This window comes from Antedon bifida, chromosome 2, assembly GCF_963402885.1.
Source record: "Antedon bifida chromosome 2, ecAntBifi1.1, whole genome shotgun sequence".
Classification (NCBI taxonomy): domain Eukaryota; kingdom Metazoa; phylum Echinodermata; class Crinoidea; order Comatulida; family Antedonidae; genus Antedon; species Antedon bifida.
The window spans coordinates 15,901,072-15,923,550 of record NC_136227.1 but is presented as its reverse complement, the minus strand read 5'-3'; the positions used below and the strand labels follow the sequence as shown (position 1 = coordinate 15,923,550).

General features: G+C 31.9%; 2 protein-coding genes across 2 annotated transcripts in view; both read left to right on the top strand.

The window, feature by feature from the left end:
• The window catches only part of LOC144835066 (uncharacterized), a 397,704-nt gene that overhangs the window by 217,285 nt on the left and 157,940 nt on the right, over positions 1-22,479 (top strand). Inside the window, exons 5-18 of the mRNA XM_078690083.1 lie at positions 1,527-1,637; positions 2,855-2,939; positions 3,801-3,963; positions 4,410-4,510; positions 4,867-4,935; positions 5,054-5,184; positions 6,734-6,823; positions 6,936-7,124; positions 8,244-8,486; positions 9,054-9,248; positions 9,415-9,576; positions 9,782-10,069; positions 10,303-10,383; positions 10,871-11,081. Of these exons, the coding sequence (XP_078546209.1) occupies positions 1,527-1,637; positions 2,855-2,939; positions 3,801-3,963; positions 4,410-4,510; positions 4,867-4,935; positions 5,054-5,184; positions 6,734-6,823; positions 6,936-7,124; positions 8,244-8,486; positions 9,054-9,248; positions 9,415-9,576; positions 9,782-10,069; positions 10,303-10,383; positions 10,871-11,081 (2,119 nt within the window). The remainder of the gene's footprint in view (positions 1-1,526; positions 1,638-2,854; positions 2,940-3,800; positions 3,964-4,409; positions 4,511-4,866; positions 4,936-5,053; positions 5,185-6,733; positions 6,824-6,935; positions 7,125-8,243; positions 8,487-9,053; positions 9,249-9,414; positions 9,577-9,781; positions 10,070-10,302; positions 10,384-10,870; positions 11,082-22,479) is intronic.
• Positions 13,293-14,992, top strand: LOC144858938 (uncharacterized). Its single transcript, XM_078715093.1, has 3 exons — positions 13,293-13,308; positions 13,469-13,993; positions 14,628-14,992. The coding sequence occupies exons 1-3, from the start codon at positions 13,293-13,295 to the stop codon at positions 14,633-14,635; spliced, it is 549 nt and encodes a 182-aa protein (XP_078571219.1). The 3' UTR covers positions 14,636-14,992.

Below are 22,479 nucleotides of genomic sequence, written 5' to 3'. Positions count from 1 at the left end.
TTTGAAGGGTCAGGGTCAAAGATCAAGGTCCACAAAAAAAAAAAAAAAAAAAGAAATAAAAAAAAATTATAATAAAAAAACAACTTCAGGTTTGTACTCTCGGATTACCCTCTAGTTATTATTATTATTATTATTATTATTAAATTGTGTCATTTTTTGTAGACCTATTTAAAAAACCATTCCTTCAAAGATGACATACATCTATCACAGCGATTTTAAAGTGATAAGAAGATTATGGGTTGTATAATTTATGCTGAGATTTGACCTATCGGATATTTTGACATCATGAAGTAATGGTAGTGGGTAGAGATTATGTGCCCGTCCACACCCACCCATATTCACTTCATATAAGTTATTAAATATGGGCGTTTAATCCTATAACCTATGCTTTATTATTATACTCTATAGCCATCTCTATTTCAATATTGATCTACGCATGCGCACAGCTCGAATCTCAATTGAATGAAAGAAAGAATATTTTCCATAATTTGTTATCCAATGAATCATATCATATTCTAACTTTGCTCAATTTTGTCCCAATTCAATCTGTTTCATAAGTAAATGTTATTTTTTGAACAGATGTCAGGATTATTCTCAATTTGTAATTCAATCTAGAAATTGACATTGAAATCTGAATCATTCAGTTAAATAACTTATAAAGAGCAGACATCCCAACTATGCCGATAAAGGCGAAAGCAATTTTGGATATACAGAAAAATATCCTGATATTTCTAATTTCTAAGACTCTAGATAAGAAGAAAAAGAAAATATGCTAAATATCCGCACGACGTTTGTAATAAATTCATGTATTGTTTAATAATTGAAATATCTTATTTTCCACCATTTGACATATTTACTATTATAAATACCAAACCTTTACATTTTTAGTAGCGCCCTTTATGGTCTAATGCATTTTTCAAAAATATTATAGCGCCCTGTATAGTTTGGACATGATTTCATAAAACCTCCCAATGTATCATTTGATTTGTTGAGAGGTGACAAACTTATAACAGCCGATTAATATAAACTGAATAACAATGTATTTTACTTAAAATTAATACACATTAAACAATGATTCGATAAAGATTGAAATGTTGAATCATGAATTCCCTAATATTATTGTTGTTGTTGTTGGCGTCTTTGCCGCACCCAACATTTCCAGAAAAAAAGGTGAATTTTTGGACAAAAATCACTTAAGCGTGACTTGTGTTTTTCACATGGTAATACATGAAATTTGATCACTAAAATGCTTTAAATATTGCCATTTGGGTATGAAAAAATTGTAATGAATGTACTATTAGTTTAGGATATGTGAAAACATGGGTTTTATATTTTATTTGCATTAAAGTGATTGTGTTGGAAAGAGATTAACATCGTTACCATTTAAGATAGTTAAAACAAATTATTTTATCACATGTGAATTATGGAATTATTTTTAAGGATAAGATAAATACAGCGTCACACTTGACATTCTTCTTTCACCAAAAAAAAAAATTTAACTTCATGATTGATTTTTTTTTCCACAGAATGGAAATCCTCCACTATATGAATACCTGATTCAAGGTCTCAACCCTGCTTCAGAAATTGTAAAATTTCTCATTAAAAAGGATAGTGCATTATTGACATTGCTAAATAAGGTAATCTACAGAAAATTGAAGTTTCTATACATAAATAGATGTAAAATGCAGAACAATAAACTCATGGGGACGGTCATTAAAAGAGCTTGACTTTGTTTTGAGACGTACACAGACAAAAGTTGGCTTCTTTCGCAGACCCTGTGCACGCAAGATTAGTGGGCATGTTTGAGAAGTTTCTGCATTAGAAAGTCTAGGTCTTTAGGTAGCCAATTAAAGAGGATGAACTAAAAACACTGAATCAAAACCTTAAAGGTGCTTACAAGAATGCTTGTTTATACTAATATAGCTAACAACTGTTAATGTAGTAAAACCTCCAGCTAATGTAGAAACACTAACAGCTTATGTAGTAAATAAAAAGTCAACAGCAGCTAATGTAGAACGGTCAACAACTAATGTAGTAACAAAAATTGCCTCACACTATCGCCAGCTAATATAGAAAATATATATTTTACAAACCTGTTTAAATCTGTGCAAATGCATTTTTTTTATTTAGCTATCAGTCTATCCACTTTTGTAAACGACCAATTTTCTAAAACGACCATACATTGTAAGCAAACATTTCTCTTAAGAGAGCGCTTTTCATAATTGACTACCTCTTGTAAGGGATCACCTCCTCTCATAAAGGACTACTTCTTATGATCGAACACCTCTTGTAAGCGACCACCTCTCTTAAAGAACACACCTCTCTTAAGTGACCACCTCTCTTAAAGAACACACCTCTCTTAAGTGACCACCTCTCTTAAAGAACACACCTCTCTTAAGTGACCACCTCTTTCAAGGGACCACAACCTCTCTCTTAAGGGACAACTTCAACCACCACAAAAGGTAGGTTTATGAAGATAGCCAAATATACAATTGTAGGGGTTTTCTGTCAAAACAATTGATTAACAGTGCACTTATATTTATTTATCAAATCCAAACATTTAAAAGCTCACTCATATTATGGGATAAAGAGGTCTACTTCCCATTATAGGGTTAGTGTAGTATGTGGTGAAAATTAAACACAGGAGAGAATGCTATTCTTGCTTCTACATATCAAATAGTTAAGTTGGTTTGGCACCAGCAGTTTTTCTTATTATTAGTATAGTATTACTATTTTACGTTTGAATTTATAGATCTTGCCTACTACAGAACAGAGGTAGTGTTTTGGATCTGGGTGTCTATCAATTAATATGTCTTTGTAAATAGCTTGTTTAAGTAAATATTTTTGTTTTTAGGAAGGAAAGACGCCTGAATCTGTTGTAGAAACAAATATGTACATAACGAAAAAAGAAAAAACTGTGATTTTAAACTATTTTGACAGTAAGTAAAGTTTATAAATATAAATTATGCATTAATCTAAGATAGGTAAACACAGTGCAAAAACTGTGGTACAGGTGGTCATTTGAAATTATCAATGCTACTATTATAAATTTTACAAAATTGTGCTACAGAAACAAACTGTAAGGTGAATATTTTTTATATAAGCTGACAGACCTTATTTTTCTGGTTCATTCCAAATGAATGGAACTAAATTCTCTGGATCCAGCCCAATCAGTAGCATAATTGATATGGATGTACATGGTTGCCAATATTTTATTATATTAATTGAGAGTTGGTTTAATATATTTGTAATAAAGATGTGTCCCCCTGAAAAAATAATTCTTAACCAAATGTTTGTTGAATATGCCATTTTAATGTAACATAATAGTTATCCACTTTGACCAAAAATTAGATCGGAAAAAAAAAACTGTAATTTAAAGCAAAAAATGTTCAAATTGGCTGCCAGCCAATGGGTTTTTGGTAAATTTAACCATTTATTTTGTCAATTTATAAGTGAAAACATTATTTTTTTTCATTTTTTTTTCTACGGAAGTGATTACCTTTATTAAAACTACAAAATAACATATTCAAAGTCTGATTTAATTAATCTTCATTTTTCATGTTTTGGGGGACAATACATCTTTAATATTATTGTATTGCTGGTACTCGAACATAATTTAATATTCTTATTTCCCATGGTTCAAGTTTACCGGAGGTATTATTAAAGTTGACGAGAACTATTTGTACTGTATATGGGATGACATTTATTTTACTGTTTAATAACAAAATACTGATAATATCAAGTATTTTTAAGGCCTATAGAGGCAGAATGAGATAACAATTAATTTTTTGTCATAATAGAATTAGTTCCTTCAGAGATACGTGCCAGGGGTAAACATGCTATTAAAATATATAAAGAAGAACTTAAAACTGGTAGCATGTCTGTTGTGAATTCAAGATGTATGTTTCTAGGAAAAGAAGGTGCTGGCAAGACTAGCTGTGTAAAGGCTATGGTTGGAGAAAGGTAACAAGTAAAATTGGTATATTTTTTATATTACGGTATCTTGCTGTGTATTAACCATCAACCATTTTAGTGATCATTTTAAGATTTTAGGCATTCATAGTTTAAGCCTCTTAATCAGAATGCTAAGAAATTCTTTGTGAATGGTAAGTGAAGGCATTCAGCTTTGGTAAGGGAATGTTTAATTTGAATTACTATACACTAAGGGTAACATTGCAGTATTTTAAATTATGATTCTTATTAAATAATAAAAACATTAATTTTATTCAGTTTAATTTACTTTTAATTAACTTTCTAATGTTCTATTATTTAAAATTTATCAGTTGTTTTATGATTGGAATGTGTATTTAAATGCAGTCTCTTTTTATGATTTAGTAATTTTATACATACTTTGTATGTGTCTAAAACGTACAATAAATGTTTAACTTTACTATACAATGTTATAATAGATTCAATTCTGCAGAACAATCCACAGATGGAATCGTTACAACCACAGTGTTTCAAGCAAAGAAGGATTGTAGTCAATGGAAAAAGATAAAAGATGTAAATGGTGAGATAAGCAATAGAAAATACTCAGAATGTAACATTTTACATATTCATCATTTTGCTCTAATTTTAACATTAACCTAATTTAAATACTAATATTTAAATAAAAACATTCTTAAATGTATAATATAATGCCATTTACACATTGGTTATACAACAAATAACAATTCAAAATTTATTTGGCTATGCAACCATTACGTCTTGGTGTTACATTTTCAATGAGGTGATTGAAATCACCTGGGATACCAAGAATTGGAAAATTACTGTCAATGTTCAAAATATTGCTTATCATTGTATTCCTCTCATCCCATACAACACCTTGGTTTCCGTATCTAATTGTCCATTTCTTGCTTTGTATAGATATTGAGCTATCAGAGCAAATTCGTTCACATGCTTTAGGAGAAAAGGTTGATAAAAGGTTAAAAGAAGGTAGGCACAGACTAACAAAGCTTTTATAACATTTAAATCTGCATACAAGATTTACAAATGTAGGTTGATATCGATTAGTAACACTGTTATATTGGTTTGTTTCTGTAATTTTTTGTAGAAGGCAATGTTGGAACCTGGGCTAAATTTAAGAATGGTATGTATAAGATGGTAAGAAGAAAAGAAAAAGTGAGTGACATAACTAGTGTATGGGACTACGCTGGTCAACTAGACTACTATATAACGCACAGAGTATGTTTTCATTATTGTATTATGAATATTACTTGTATTCTAAGAGTCATATTTAAAACAAATATTATTTTTATTGGGTTCAGAAATAAATCAATTGGAAGCTTTTAAATACTAATAGAGCTTTACTTTCTTTTTACATGATGTGTTCTTATGGTATTTTTCCAAGAACATTTTTAACAGGGTTATTTTATCAATGTGCAACTTTTTTTTAGACTATGTTTTTGTTGGTTTTTCTAGTTCTATTGATCTTACATGTTTCAATTACTGATTTTTTTTATCACAAGTTTTCATATGAAACATCACCAGGGGCTGATCCAGGGGAGGGGACCACAGGGCATTTGTACCTGTCAATATTGTCAACAGTAAAAAGATAGGGTGGAGGGGCGGAGTGGAGTAGATGTGGGAATGAGAAGGTTTAATATATTATTTAAGCATCGTCAGTAAGCATTAAACAACCTCAAAACATCAGAATACCATACCTCCACCAATTATACCAGGCCTTTCTTTCTTTCTCTTTTGTTCTTATTTCATGCAATAATGCGATGTTGAATAAAGATCAATAGGTGATCTACAATAAACAATGCTAAAATAAATACTTTACAAGTAGAGAGGTATCACTTTTGAAATAATATCAACAATTGTATGACTTTGATGGTAAGAAATTACCACGTGTATCAATGCGAGCTGAACAATGGTTGTGGAAATGCCATTTGACGTAGTACACGCACCCCTCTTGTAAGAAATTACCACGTGTATCAATGCGAGCTGAACGATGGTGGAAAAACAATTTAATTTGACATACATACATCCCTCTTACAAGAAATCATTATGTGTTCCTGCCTGCATTGATGGTATCTGTTCCAATTTATTGTTATGTATCACTCTGGCCTAGACAATGACGACAATACGACAGACTCATGTATATATCAATGAAATTGCGCTATATTTAGACATTGACAAGATTTGCTCACTCTCTGGGTGACAGCATGTAGCTTGTTTTAAAACGTCTAAACAAGTAGGTTAGACCTAGCCAATGGTTTTGAAATGATCATGACAACATAACAAAACATACATAGTAATACACATCATGTCAAGTTAGTTCCCACAACATAGGAACCACAGTCCTGGTAAGGGTCTGGTATCACAATGTAAAAAACATACATAGTAATACACATCATGTCAAGTTAGTTCCCACAACATAGGAACCACAGTCCTGGTAGGGGTCTGGTATCACAATGTAAAAATGGTGAAAGTTGATTTTACAGTCTGCATTAATCTGCATGTTTGACTTGATGAGGCATGAACAAAAGTGCTCGTAACAAAAGCAGAGCAAAATAGATAAATAAATGACTATTTATTTGCGCACTAGATTGTTTCATAAAAGTGATAAAAAGAAGAGCTATTTTATCACCTTGATGAAACAGTACAGTGTGTAGTGTGCAAATAGAATGTTGAAGTTTTTACTGGAGTCATTAAACTTTATCTATATAAAATATTGTAATATTATATTATAATTAACCATAAAAACATAATCCTTGTTAATTTCCAGTTTTTCCTGACAAATACAGTATCATACTGTGTTGCTTTCAATGTCATGGACAACTTGGATGAGCCAGCTAAACCACGGGGTTCAAAAATAGTAAGTTAAACTTTAGTACTTTAGACAATCTTGTAAACTACAAATGCTATGATTTAATAATGTAATTTAATTTCAATATTAGTTAAAAAATATATTGTCATTGTCATTTTAGGGTCAGCTAGGAATGACTAATTTGGACATGAATTTGTTCTGGATAAGGTCCATTTATGAACACACTGTACAACATGGTTCAAGAAACACTATTTCAATTGATGGCAAGAACATAGGGTCACCTCCCATCTGTTTGGTTGCAACTCATGTGGACAAATTGTCAGGGACAGCATCAGAAAAAGAGGAGGAGGTAAATAGTATATAAATATTAGATATTTATATCTTGTCTTTTTCTTAACTATGTCAACATAAGCGCTCCTAGCAACTGAACACAACTGAATGCAACTATAAACCTCAACTGACTGCAACTGACAGACGCACAAAAATGTAGACATAAGCTTAGTTACATGTATAGTTGCCCATGTTCTATTTTTACTGTAACTGAGTGAAACTGAAAAGTTTTAAACGTGTCACACGTGTGGTATGGGTAACGGCGACCAGTCGCGATTGGTTTGTATATACTGTTTGTATACAATTATTAATTGCGTTGTGCGTGTAGTAAGGTAAATTAATAGGCTCTTTAGAATTAATATTTTGCCTACAAAAAGGTTGACTGTATTTAACAACCCATCAGTACAATTAGAACAAAAAAGCAGTTTGAGGTCTAATGTACATGTTTATACAATCAAATAATATAACATGAAAATGGAACATTGAAGCTACACATTACATGCATTACAAAAGAATTCATTAAAGAAAGCACATTAAAGTAGAAACATTGTTTGAGATTTTGTCATTTTGAATTACAGTATGAATCAAATAAAACAGCCTGTAACAGTTATGGAAGATTGTGTACATTAGGTTGTGACAAATTGTCTTGTAAACCACTGATCATGATGATCACTGAGATCACGCAGATTGATCTCGCTGATCATGTGAGTATTCTCAGTGGCTATATCATTGTCAACACTTGGCTTGAAAATATGCCTGGAGGCGCAAACAAAATCCAAGATGGCGACAAAAATCCAAAATGACCATTTGATTTAAATTGTATTTATAATGCCTATTAAATGCTCTTTCAGAAAATTTTTGATTGGGTATGTCATCTTCAGAATGTATTTTGAAATTTAACATATGACTCCAAGATGGCCGTCAAAATTCAAAATCGCTTCAAATTGATCTAAATTGTATTTATAAAAAATGTCCATTTTAAACTCATTTGTTTTTTTAATTTACCACTCATTGAATACAAAGTAAAAATATTAAATGAAATATACTATATAGATAATAAAGTATATCAGCGTGATCAGTAATCATTGTGATGAGTTATCAGCGATAGTAGCAATATGAATGCATTTATTAATTGAAGGTTATGAAGATGTACAAGAAAATGTTTGATAAAATGGAAGGAATGCCATATGCTCACCATGTAGATCGTGAAATGTACATGGTTGATAACACCATGAAATCACCTGAAGGTATTACAAAACTTAAGCGAAACGTTGGTAGATACATGAAGGAAATGGTGAGAGAAGTTCCAGTAAAGTGGGTTAATTTACAGGAAAGTTTGCAAAGAATTGGTGAAACAGAATTGTGTATTACACTTGAGGAGGTAAAGTTTTGATGGTGGATTCTAATGTAATTATATAATATTATTATTTATTGTTACTTTGTTTTTATTCCTACAGATACTAGTGATATTTATAGTCCTGGCGGCGTATTTTCTTTTTCAGGACGAACGTGGGCAGAAATCATGAATAATTCATATACTAATAATAATTCTATAAAGAATTGCAAGATAGCTGATCTACTTCCTAAATATACTAAACCTAACCCTCTAAATAATCTCTATCAACTATTAAAAAAACATGTACTTGAAAGACCTCGAACCGAGGGCTCCAGTGTAATAGGCTAACACCATTTCGGTTGGCAAACGCTGTTTACACAAATTATTTAATCTCTGCATACTCTCTCTGCTGAAAGTAGACAATACGCGCATGCGCGAGAGTAGTTGGGGTGGGGGGGTTAAGCCATGCCCATTTATGTAAATTGCCCACGTTCATCCTGGAAAAAAAATTACGCGTCCTGGCCTATCATTGAATTTTCCATTAGATTTTCTCCCGGCTCTACAAGTAATGTACTAAGTTAAGTTATTTATTTAAATTAAATTCTGTATTAGGTTTCCAGGATTGGCACGAAATGTGAAATATCCAAAGAGGGGCTCGCCACTGCCATAGAGTATATGAATGACATTGGGATCATTTTGCATTCAAGTTCTAACAAAAAACTGAAAAACACTGTGATAACAGATCTTCAAATGATGATTCAAATGGTGACAAAAGTGATCACGGTAGTTAAACCGTCTATTAAAGTGGTAGGTAGATAATGTATTTTATTATGATATTAAATTGTCAAAAATGTGGATGTATAGGTGATGTTAATAATCTGTTCTTAGTAACTTGATGTGAAACAGTATAATTGTATTGATCATGTGACTGTACTGTGTAAGGTAAGAATAAACTGGGTTTTTTTAAATATAGAAGCAAATGAGGGTGCTGTGGAAAAGGCTTGATGAGGAAGGAATACTGGAGGAAAGACTGCTACGGTATTTATGGGAACAGGAATTAGAGGAAGATCCACATCGCTTTGAAATCTTTACTGAAGTGATGAAGACATTTGGTTTGCTCTTTGAGAAATTGAAGGTAAGTTAATTCAATTCAATTTCTTTATTGCTGCAAATGCCATCAAGGTCTAATATCCGCTTAAACATACTACATCATACAAACAAATACATATTTACATTTAAAATTGTTTTAAACATCTTATTTTAGATTGGCTGTCACTTAAATTAGCTTAAATGTTATACTTGTAATATTTTAATTTACAACACTTTGCTTACATCTGCAGGTAACCGAAGGTGATCGGGTATTCCTGGTTCCATCTCGAATGAAAACCGAGAAAGAGAGTCTTGAAGTTGAAACGGACAAAAAAAATATGGTTTCAATCTATCTTACACCTGTAGACTTTCTTCCTAATGCTGTCTACAATACATTGGTTGTTGCATTTCTGGACTTGATGGAGGAAAAAAATAAAGATGGCGACCAACTTGTGTCTCAAAACCGCAGTGAATTTGACTTTAAGGATCATGGGGTCAATCTAGGCACAGTGAAAATTGAAAACAAGCATGCATTAAAGGTTTGGAAATTATTCATTTTATTTATTTAATGTTTCAATTAAATATATTTAAAGAGAAAATTGTAGATAGCAAACAATGTTTTAAATGATTTCAGTCAATCTTATTATTACACTATTACATTTTCAATTTTATAAATAAATTGAATGCTACCTATTATGATGAATACAATGGTAATGTTTTGCATTTATTATTTAACTCATTTTAAATTAACAAAGACAATTTTCCTCATCAGCTTGAAATAACTCATCTGACTGAAGTTTATGGTAATGCTAGAGGCCAAATGAAAGAACCGCAGCCAAGTTTCTGCATAGAGGTAAAGATTAGCTTGAGGCCTATGTGTTATTAATAACATTGTTAACACCAGCAGTTGAATGTAATGATTGCCAATAAACAATGGAAATGATCATATAAACGTAAAAGTCGCCATGTACGAAACTCAAATTGCTGACTCTAATAAAAATTACAAAAGACATACTTATAATATTTTATTCTACAATATATATATATAATGTCTTTTTTATTCACCCAAAAACTATGTAAATTCATGCCATGCTGGACCACCTAGTCCTAGGCGTATGTATCCCAGGAAAACTTGATGCCCCAAATTGGAATTTGGCAAACTGGCTAAATACTATAATAAACAGCTTCCACCTTCTATGTAATCTTTGTTATCAAGTAACACTCAGAGCCATTGAGGCACTCTGCTTAATTGTGTCAAGCACTTTTCCCTATATGGGTTGGTTCAAGTTTTCAACCTATTATATTTTTAACTTATGTTCTACATTTTACTTGGTTTGTAGGTGTTAAGATTTCTAAAGCATCAACTAGAAACTGTGCTTGTCACTAGAGAAGGAGTTGGCTACAATCTATGTGTGTTGTGTACTGCTTGTAATCCAGCAGAGAAGCCTCATTTACATGATCTCAAAAAGTGCTTGAAACTAGATACTAATAGTGTTAAATGTGGCAATGAACGCATGATGACCATTCATTTAAAGTGGCTATTTCTGGAAGGTTAGTTGAAATTTTTGATTATCATCACAATTTTCTTCAATTGCAGTATTTTTTATTTGATACCACATTTTAACAATACAATGTACAAAGATATATGTCCTTTAGTCCAGAGACATCTACAAAGGCCGTTTTAATTATAAATAGGTTTTATTGTTAAAGTAATACATGGTTAAATACTTTTTTTTTACAATATAATGTAAATCAGTTGACTAATTGATTGGCATTCTATGAGTTCCCCTGCAGAATAAGGGGAAACAAGCTCATCTGTGGCAGGTTTGTTGATGATAATACTAGATAATAAAAATGTCTTGCTAATGGTAGAAACATGATAACATGAAACTATCAGTATCCACCTAAGATAAAGAAAAAATCATCAAGGAAAGAATGTAATATTTTGTTGTTTTGTTATACAATACATTTTCATTGTAGATTCTGTCAGATTTACAATTGTTTGTATTAATATAAGGATGAGATATATAAGACAGGATGACAGTTTTAACACTTACCCCAAATTAAACAAGCATTATAAATAATGTATTTCTAAAAATCATCATGTCTCAAGTTCAGCAAATTCTAATTAGAATTTAAACAAAAATCATGAAAGATGTGTTGGCTAGGTTTTTTTTAAACAATTATGCTAGAAATGGGAATATCTGTTTTTAAACAAAACTGTGTGAGCTATTATTTTAGGCCTAAATTATTATGTTATCTGAGATTAACAAAAGCATATAAATATTAACTAACACTAACACACAAGCTAACTTTCTATTTTCTATTTAAAAAAATTGATATGGTCTTCATTGCTTAGTAAAGTTTGGAAAAATGTTAGTATCTATATATAAATTTACGCAAGGGCAAAATTTGGTAAATCGCGCATTATTCTAGATTGTTTACTCGATGGTATATAAAGTTGGTTCATACTTTCGGTACTGATTTTAACCACTTGATGTAACCCTGTTTACTAATTTAAATTGAGTTAGATAATTAGTTACTGACAATTAAAACGAATTTACGTTCAACAATTTGCCCCAAATAGGGATGTCCATCTTGAAAAATACCTGCACACAATAATAGTCTCCCAGTATAAGTATTTGGTTTAACATAAGTAGGTACATTTATGGGCCCTTCGAAGATAAACTTAAAACCTTCAGATATAGTATTGCAATACAATACTGTAAATACGTATTAACCATTTTTGGGTGCCATTTGAATCGCAAATTTCTTACCACGAGTGTGGGTACTGTTGGATATATAAACACAAAATATACAAAACGTTTGTATTCATTAATTATTTATTATAATTATAAAAAATATAAACGTCGTAATGATGTATCGTTACATGTACTTTACTATTTCAATCAACTATGACTGTGACAGTTTTAACAAAGTATTAAATCGCAAATGTTCTACTCTATTTAGTGAGACAAATCTCATGACACAAAATACATGAATAAGGTCCAATGTGAATGGCATAATAAAACAGTGTATCCTAGTGTTAACAGAATGATTTATTTAATAAAAACTAACTTTAAAATCTGTATTGAATAAATTGTGATACTGTTTTTGTTATTATGACTAATATGTTTATTTTGCATAGATACAACAGCTACTACTCCTCTGACTACAGGCTCATTACAGACAGGTTAGTGGTTATCATTAGATCATTATGTATGTATACAGTTTGTCTGAAAATACATGAATATACATAATAGCATAACATCTTGGTGTCATTAGCAGAATAGTTGATTTAATACTTGTATTCTTGATTATGACTAAGGTATATTAGATGCACCTACTGCTGCTCCTTTGGCTGCAAGCTCATTAGGGACAGGTATAGTTGAGTAACATTAGATCATTAGGGCATTGTTACAACCACTTATGTAGTACCAGCTATAATAAAACTACTGCCAAGAGAGAAACATTAAAGATATCATATCATTTATTTCATTTGAACAAATACAAACATGAAAACATAACAACTGTAAATCAATGAGGCAGGATTACCTAAAATAACAGGATTACCTAAAATAACAGTCGAGAAGCCAAAATAAGACATTCAAACATATTTAGAACATAATTAAAATACATTTTTTGGAAGAAAGTTAAAATTGCTGTATATGAATGACAAGATAGTTTAAATTGTATGAAGTTAAATGTATTACTTTTATGGGGATAAAAATTCAATAATTATCCATCATTTGTTTTGCAGAAATGCATTGCAAGAAAAGTATTTTATATTACTAAAATATAAATATGCTTATTTTGAGGTGAAACATTTTATGATTTGTGGTGACTAGTGGCAATCATAGTATAATAATAAGATTTGTTTTAGAGTGGTGACTAGTGTCAATCATAGTATAATAATTCTCAAACACTTGTTTTTGTAGTGAATACATCACAAGAACAATTCAACAAGTTGAAGTATGATCTTGGTTCACTCTATATTGGTGAGCGACTGCTGTTCTTGAGATGTTGTCTATTTGAACACGTAGACTTACAGCACCTTGGCAAGTCAAGTTGCACAGCAAATTACCTATTAAACCAACTACATGAGCGTCGTTATATCACATCTACTAATGTCCGTCTGTTGCTAGAGGTGGCTGAGATTTCACAGTTGAAAGATGCTGAAGATCTCATAAATCAGTATGTTGTAAACAACAAAGTTCCAAACACTGATGAAGAAACAAAGTCAGTTTCACCGTATAGGAAACGACTATGCATGGCATTGCAGCAATTTGACCCACATAAGTTAAATGATGTAATTGCTTACTATGGATTGAACTTTGTTTGTTTACCAACAATTTGGGAATTAGTGTTTCACCTTGAAAGCAATAGAAAATTAGTAGAAGAATCAGAAAGAAAGAGGTTTGCTGAGCTTCTTGGACCAATCGCTAAGAGCATACTATTCAATGGTATGTATGTTGTATATTGTGTAAACATAATTTATAACAATTGAAGTCAATTTATGTGATTTCTTACAGTATGATTATAAATAATGTAAGTCATGTAAAGTATATTCAACTAAAATTCACATCATATTTAAATATTGATAGCATAACCTGCATCGTTACACCATAATTGTTCAAAGAGTAAAAATCAATCTCATAGTGTATGACATGAATATGTAAAGAACATTTGCACTGTACACAATATCTTGTTTGACACAACTTTATCTATGTTTGTTAAAGAGTAATTACTAATTTTTAAGAACAGAAAGTTTCCACATTCACATTTTGAACACTTTTGCTGACATTAAAGGTCTTTCATAGAAAAAACTTGCCTATCACAAATAGGCCTATGTGTATGGAAACATACTTTGAAATAAGAGTACCTTTTGCATGGGCCTGCCTTGCGTATGCGTGAAAAAATTCTATTACAAAATATGTATTTTTTATTTTCTTCCTTACTATGTTACTATGTTTTTGTTATAGTTTTGTGAAAAGAAAAAATGAAACCAAATTTGAATAGAATGTTACCTATGATCACTTAAATGGCCTGTTTCAACTATGATACTATAACATTAAAGTTTTCCTAATTTTTTTTCAGATGAATGAGCAATTCCACTTCTATCCAAGCAGACAATTGAAAGAGTACCACAGACATGTGACAATACTATTGCCATGCAAGGCAACCGAACAAGTAGGGTATCGTAACCAAAACAAGTATGGTATCGTAACCAAAACAAGTATCATTCCATGCAAGACAACCAAACAAGTAGGGTATCGTAACAAAAACGAGTATCATTACCATACCAGACAAACAAACGAGTAGGGTACCGTAACCAAAACGAGTATCATAACATGCAAGACAACCAAACGAGTAGGGTACTGTAACCAAACAAGTATCATTACCATACGAGACAACCAAACGAGTAGGGTATCGTAACCAAAACGAGTATCATTACCATGCAAGACAACCAAACGAGTAGGGTACCATAACCAAAACGAGTATTATTACCATGCGAGACAACCAAACGAGTAGGGTACCGTAACCAAAACGAGTATCATTACTATGCAAGACAACCAAACGAGTAGGGTACCGTAACCAAAACGAGTATCATTACCATGCGAGACAACCAAACGAGTAGGGTATCGTAACCAAACCGAGTATCATTACCATGCGAGACAACCAAACGAGTAGGGTATCGTAACCAAACCGAGTATCATTACCATGCAAGGCAACCAAACGAGTTGGGTATCGTAACCAAACCGAGTATCATTACCATGCAAGGCAACCAAACGAGTTGGGTATCGTAACCAAACCGAGTATCATTACCATGCAAGGCAACCAAACGAGTTGGGTATCGTAACCAAAATGAGTATCATTACCTTGCGAGACAAACAAACGAGTAGGGTGCTGTAACCAAAACTATTATCATTACCATGAGAGACAACCAAACGAGTAGTTTACCATAATCAAAACAAGAATCATTACCATACGAGACAACCAAACAAGTAGGGTACCAAACCAAAACGAGTATCATTACCATGCGAGACAACCAAACAAGTAGGGTACCAAACCAAAACGAGTATCATTACCATGCGAGACAACCAAACGAGTAGTTTACCGTAACCAAAACAAGTATCATTACCATACGAGACAACCAAACGAGTAGAGTACCAAACCAAACAAGTATCATTACCATGCGAAAAAACCAAACAAGTAGGGTACCATAGCCAAAACAAGTATCATTACCATACGAGACAACCAAACGAGTAGAGTACCAAACCAAACAAGTATCATTACCATGCGAAAAAACCAAACAAGTAGGGTACCATAGCCAAAACAAGTATCATTACCATGCGAGACAACCAAACGAGTAGGGTACCAAACTAAAACAAGTATCATCACCATGCGAGACGTACATGCAAACAAAACACAGTTATGTGCTCAATTTAAAAGTAAAATTTGAACACCTGCAATAGTTACAATTGTATTCACCTTGTCAGATGACGTCCATACAAAATCTTTAAAATATTGTTATGTTGCTGCTGATAACTTGAATTGGATAAATCATATTTATTAACAATTATGGTGGCAGTACACAGCCACATGGATAGATTGGAAGTTGAAGGCCAAAAAACCCCATCTTTTTAAATTTTTAGTTGAAACCAATCAAAGTGTGGTATGTTTGTAAATATCATTCATTTTATATATTATCCTTGTTGTCCTCTATTATTCTTATAATATAAAATATGTGCATTTCCAGTTTCAAACTTATTAACGTTCACTTGGAAACAGAATAATGTATACATTATACATTATAAAGTGTCGATCATTTTGTATATTCTTTTTTGTATTCATTATTCAGTTAAACATAAGTTTATAAAAACTATTACTTCTTAAGATGAAATACTTTGTTTTCTTTGAATATAATTAATCATTGGTGAACACTGGATTCTTGAAGGTCATCATGTGGATGTAAAATTCACATTTCACTGAGCATTCACAACCATTAAGAATAAATCTTAGTTACAATAACAATATTCTGCAATGACAGTCAGTTTTAATGCCACTTTGTAAACTTTTTTCTATAATTTAATTTGTTTACTGCCATATAATTAAGTTTAGTTTTTAAATGTTTGTTTTACTTTGTTTTTCTGAATAAAGAAACCTTTATATGTTTTTAACTGTGTATGGTATTCATAAATTAACAAAATGTATTTTTATGTATAAATTTTATAATCAGCAATTTTTCAAATTATTTTCTTAATGCTAACTCCTTTTCATATGATTATGATATGATTCTATGATACCAGTTATTCCGATATTTACTGTTCAATTCAATTTCATAACCGATATATGGCTAGAAATACCATGGAATGGTATTGCTGCTTCTATACAACATACTTGTTATATAATCCATCCACATTTCTTGTTTTAGTATTGTATGTAGTACATATCATGTTTTTAATTGTTACCGTCTTTTCTTATTTCTTTTTAAGATTGCCAAACTTTGTACGGCTTTGCTATTCTTTCCATTTAAATATATGTCGGGATTCAATTGTGATACATCTAGTGAATCACACAAATCGATTGGTTACCCTCTCATTATGCCCAGTCTCAGCTGAAATGTGTCCTATGTATTCATAACCCTTATATATATATATTCTAAAAAGAGAGATGGAACAAATAAACTGAAACAAAAACTTATTAAATCAAAAGAAAGTAAAACATGCAAACTAGAATTGAAAATGAAAGCCATTTATTCTATGATTGTACAGCAGCTAATATTTTATGAGACCGTATTATATAGAAATCAGTTTTTAAAATGTAGTGTTAACTGTTATATGTTGGTTTATTTTGTATCTACAAAGCAAATGTATTAAATCATATATGCACTTTTTATTACGAAAGGAAAGTTATAAAAAACATTTTAAATATTTTTATATCACTATTTTTAAAGTATCAAATTTACAGTACTAAATTGTTTATATTTGTATGATAATTTTATAGATGAATAAAAGCGGGATGATAATCCCATAAATAGAAAAGTGTAACTATGCTAAATTATCATTTTACTTTTTAAATGCCGGAAAATTAATATTTTTGAATACCGTAATAATAATTTGTATATTTTGTCCTTTATTTTGAGCCTAATTCATTTTAACCCGGTGTGGTTGTCAGAAGAGAACACCTCGTGAGAGAAATTATTGCGTCCGCGTCTCTCTGGACACCGTTTAAATATCACGTGAGTGATGTCGTCATCGTTCATCATCATTGTCGTTCGTGTTCATTACCATTGTCACTATCTTCATTATTATCAAATCATTATTCGTCACCATCACTCGAAACTGTATATTAAAATGTAACGGATTCTTTCGGAATTCTGTGGGTCACCTCATTAGTGCAATGTGTACTAATGCGTGTCTTTAAATTTTCTCTAGACTTAAAAAGTGCGTAATTAAATGCACCGTGCAGGAATCGGCAAATTACAAAAAGAGATCCAACACTTTGAGGAACTGTAAGCACGCCGAATAAAAAACAACTCGTCATCTTGAAGTGAACTTGATAAATAGTAAAGCAAATATGAATAAAAACAAATCACGACAAAATGTATTTTACTACTCCAACTGGTGTGTAATACGAAAGTTGACCCTAATACAATAATGTGATAATACGTCATAATCATCGTAACCATCAACAACATTAAATCATTAAATTATTCCTCATGAACGGTATAAATAATAAACGGATGAAACTGAAGCTACTCTAAATGAATATAAAGTTTAGATTAGAGTTATAACTGAAACCGTTTAATGATGAGACCAGTGAGTTTGCAGAATTCGATAATTACCAACCTATTTAAAAAATAGAAAGACAAAAAGGAGGTGGTGTTGCATTCTATTTTGCCAACGGAACTATATGTGAGACACTTGCCGACCACAACAACTGCCCTTTTGAATGCGTTTTGATTAAAGTTACATTACCAAGAATGTGCAAACTTAGCAGGTATCAGGAGCCATTAATCCACCTTCTGCTCTAAATTTTTCTTCCCCATTGTCATCATGAGATATTTTAATTATCTTAATACAGCAGACTAATTAAATTCTGACTTTACCCAAACTATAAATATTAACAACAGAGAGAATGTTTGTCTTGATAAAGTTTTTATGAACTATTATCCCGAATTATACAACACTCCTAACGTTTAGCACCAATCGGTCGAAGCGATTACAACTCTATTCTTATCTACACGAGGCCGAATTACACGATATTAAACATAACTTGAGTAGGGGCCTAATATTGGAGCTTTTTTCCATATATTTTGTTGACTAACTAGGCCTAACTATAAATAATTTTAATTATTAAATATTTAGCTGTTTTCTTTCCGGCACATGCCGATCATGATATACGTGCATCATAACAGTGTTCAGGGCGGATCCAGGATTTTGTGTTTCGGGGGAGGGGGTGTGGGTTGAAAATATAACACCTCTAGATGGTCGGAAATGGCACTCTCAGGTATGGGCGGCCATTAGGGCCATAATAGTAAAAAATTAAAACAAGAACTATGTCAAAAAACGTTTTCAAAAATCAACGAACAAACTAAAAAAAACGATCACGTTTTCAAAAATCAACGAACAAACTCAAAAAACTACAAAGGAAAATAAAAATCAACGAACAAAATATAGAACTAAAACATATTCTAATAACAGTCAAGTTAAACAACAACAAAGAATAACCAAAAACAACGGACAATTTGGGAAATCAAATGACAAGTCGATTCAACATGTTATTTAATACGTACGTACGTGTTATTATTACGTACGTACGTAATAATCAACGCGTACGTACGTAATATTAACACGTACGTACGTGATATTTAACACGTACGTACGTATTAAATAACACGTCCGTACGTAGGCCTACGTATTATTATTACGTACGTACGTAATATTTATTTAATACGTACGTACGTGTAAATAGTACGTACTTACGTAATATTAATACGTACGTACGCATTATTATTATTACGTACGTACGTAATATTAACACGTACGTACGTAATATTAATAATGCGTACGTACGTAAAGTACATAGCTATCAGTCTATCCACCTCTCTCGTAAGCGACCAACTTTCTAAAACGACCATCCATCCAACGACCGGGCTAAGAGGAAGTCTTAACTCGGGGCTTAGAATCTTAATATTTATCATTTATTTATGAATCTCTCCACACGATGTCAATTCCGAAAGATTTAAAACAATTACAGACATGCATCAGTATATTAAGTGCATCATGCAGCTAAGATTTTATAGTTATAGTGAGAAATAAAAGCTTATACATATAAGATGGTTCTGATTTATATGTGTGAAAAAAGCATTTGACTGTATTCATTTTGGCATTATGTAAACTAAACATAATTCATTTTGAATTCATCAATTGCTTTGAATTGTCAAGACGAGTAGTGGTTGAAATAAATAACGGTAACATCACATGAAAGAGATCTTCTTGGGGCGTCCATTAGAATTGTCTTTTTCAATTTATAAATTATTTTATATCTATCTATTAGATGTCTAATTGTTTTTCGCATCTTTTGTATATATTATTTGAATAATGTTTACAAATCTAAATGTATATTGTAACGGAACTAGATTGGGTGCGATATATTTTCGCAGTAATAACCGTATACCAGCGGTCCTGTATATAATAACTTGGTTTATTCAAAGTGTTTCAATGATCGAGGAAAATTGACTACTACTACTTGCTTTGTATATAATTTAATTTTCATAAGTCCACGTGACATAGTGGCAACAACAAAATTATAATTTTAGTTTAGTTTATTGCCGGTCCGCCAGATAGACCGCTAGACAGATATTCCCGCCTCGGCTGAAGTTGCTTATATCTCGGATTGCTTTCCTCCAGTCGAGTCCTGTCTGTTTTCTGCTATTCTCCGAATCGTTTCTATATCTTTTATGCTTTTGATCCTAGGGGGTAGTGCAGTTGATGATTCTTTATGTAGGGTGATCAGGTCGTTCAATAGAGTTACCGGTAGTGTGGATCATGGTCGTCCATTTGTTGCTTACAGTTTTCAAAATAATAGTTTATTGCTTTATTGGCTGGGACTTCCTTTTGCAATCTCAGGATGTGTCCGAATAGCCGCCTCGATTCCAAAATGACCCAAATTATAAGATTCACAAATATCAAAATTTGAAAAACAATTATTACGATGATGAATGACTTATAATACAATAGAAAATAATAACAAAACAATATAAAACCCGGTGAATTTCTGCAAATCATATCTGTATGCTGACAATCACTTTCTCTCATTCTAATCATAGAAACGTTGAACAAAAACTTCAAAATAATCTTAAAACATGTAGCAATATAATGCTGGCATTACTTAGTAATAGGCATATACATTGGATCAAGATACATAAGTGTGGTATTAAACCACTGGTGCCGTGATGTTAAAGGTTGGGCAGACGTCGTACCTTTAACGATTAAAGAACACCTTACAGAGCTTTTAATCAATATAAAAAGTGTCAAAGATGTTTTTCACTGTTCGTTTTGATTTCTAAAATTGTGAAGATATCAGTATGTTTAAGTGTCAACATTCAAAAATAAGTTTTATGATGATTTTGTTTTATTTGAAACATCCTAAATTGACACATACTCTGTGCTTCTTAATATTATTTACAAAGTCCTCTACGATGGTAGATATTCAGTGTCTACTTTTTAAACCGTATACTGTAGCTTACACTCTTATCCTTGTAATTTTCGTTATATTTTTCTACATATTTTAAAATCACTTTAAACAGGAAAGAGTGAAATTGTATTTTCACTCTTCCCTGCTTTAATGATGTTAGTTCCATGTCTTCAAAATTATAAAAGGCAAGCAAGTCAATATACGTTTTTATACAGCTCACTATGTCGGTCGGTTGGTCGGTCGGTTGGTTGGTCGGTAAACACTAACTTGATCACGCGACTGCAGCTATGTATATGGCATTGTTTCTTAAATGGTTAACCTAACTTTAAAAGCAACACAAACATAAAAGAAAAACACTGTGTCTCCATAAACTCTTTACAGAGCCCTACTTTTGGAGCAAGGCGGACACAAGATGTCCAGCATGTGGTCGATTCTGTAGAAGATAGCTCAAACAGCTTGTGATGAATGGTGGAAAGGTGAATGTTCCCAACACTGGAAGAATTTGCTTTCTCCTCATGCAGTTCTTGATAAATGTCAAGGATCATCTTGCGAAAACCACTCGATGAGCGTGATGCCGAGAGACAGATGTCAGAAGATGACTTTGGAAATCTATCATGTTCACTTTAACAGGAAAATGTTAGAAAATTGTTTTCCTGCGGTTTCTACATTTTCTTTAGCATAGGATAATGTCATTTAAGCAGTTATAACATAATATATGACGTAACTATGACGTCTTATGGTAATTTAAATGTGCTAATTTGGAAGTTTAATGTCTTGTTTGAAGGTTTGCATGGCGAAATCAAATGTTGATATAAAGTTTGCGGTACACCACATGTAATAGTTCTGAAAAGAACTGTTGAGAATTCTCACTCCTGAGGACGATCAAAGTATATTGATCGAAACGTCGAGAAACTCAACAGTTCTTTTCAGAACTATTACACGTAGTGTACCGCAAACTTTATATCATCAAGTTTAATGTCACATTTATATCTACTTGTAATGCATTTAGGTGGTCTAAAACCAACCGTTGAGGAGATACGGGAACTTCAAATGGTAAATGGTGGCCATTTTGAATTTATGCTAATTAACCCACTTTCCGATGTCCGTAAATTTTGGATATGATGTTTATTTGGATTATATCAACTAAACAACAAAATTCTGTTGCATTTAACATATCTAAACGATTTCCTCTTCATAAAATGACTTATTTGACCTAATTTGACCTTTGACCCTTTATATCTCGAAA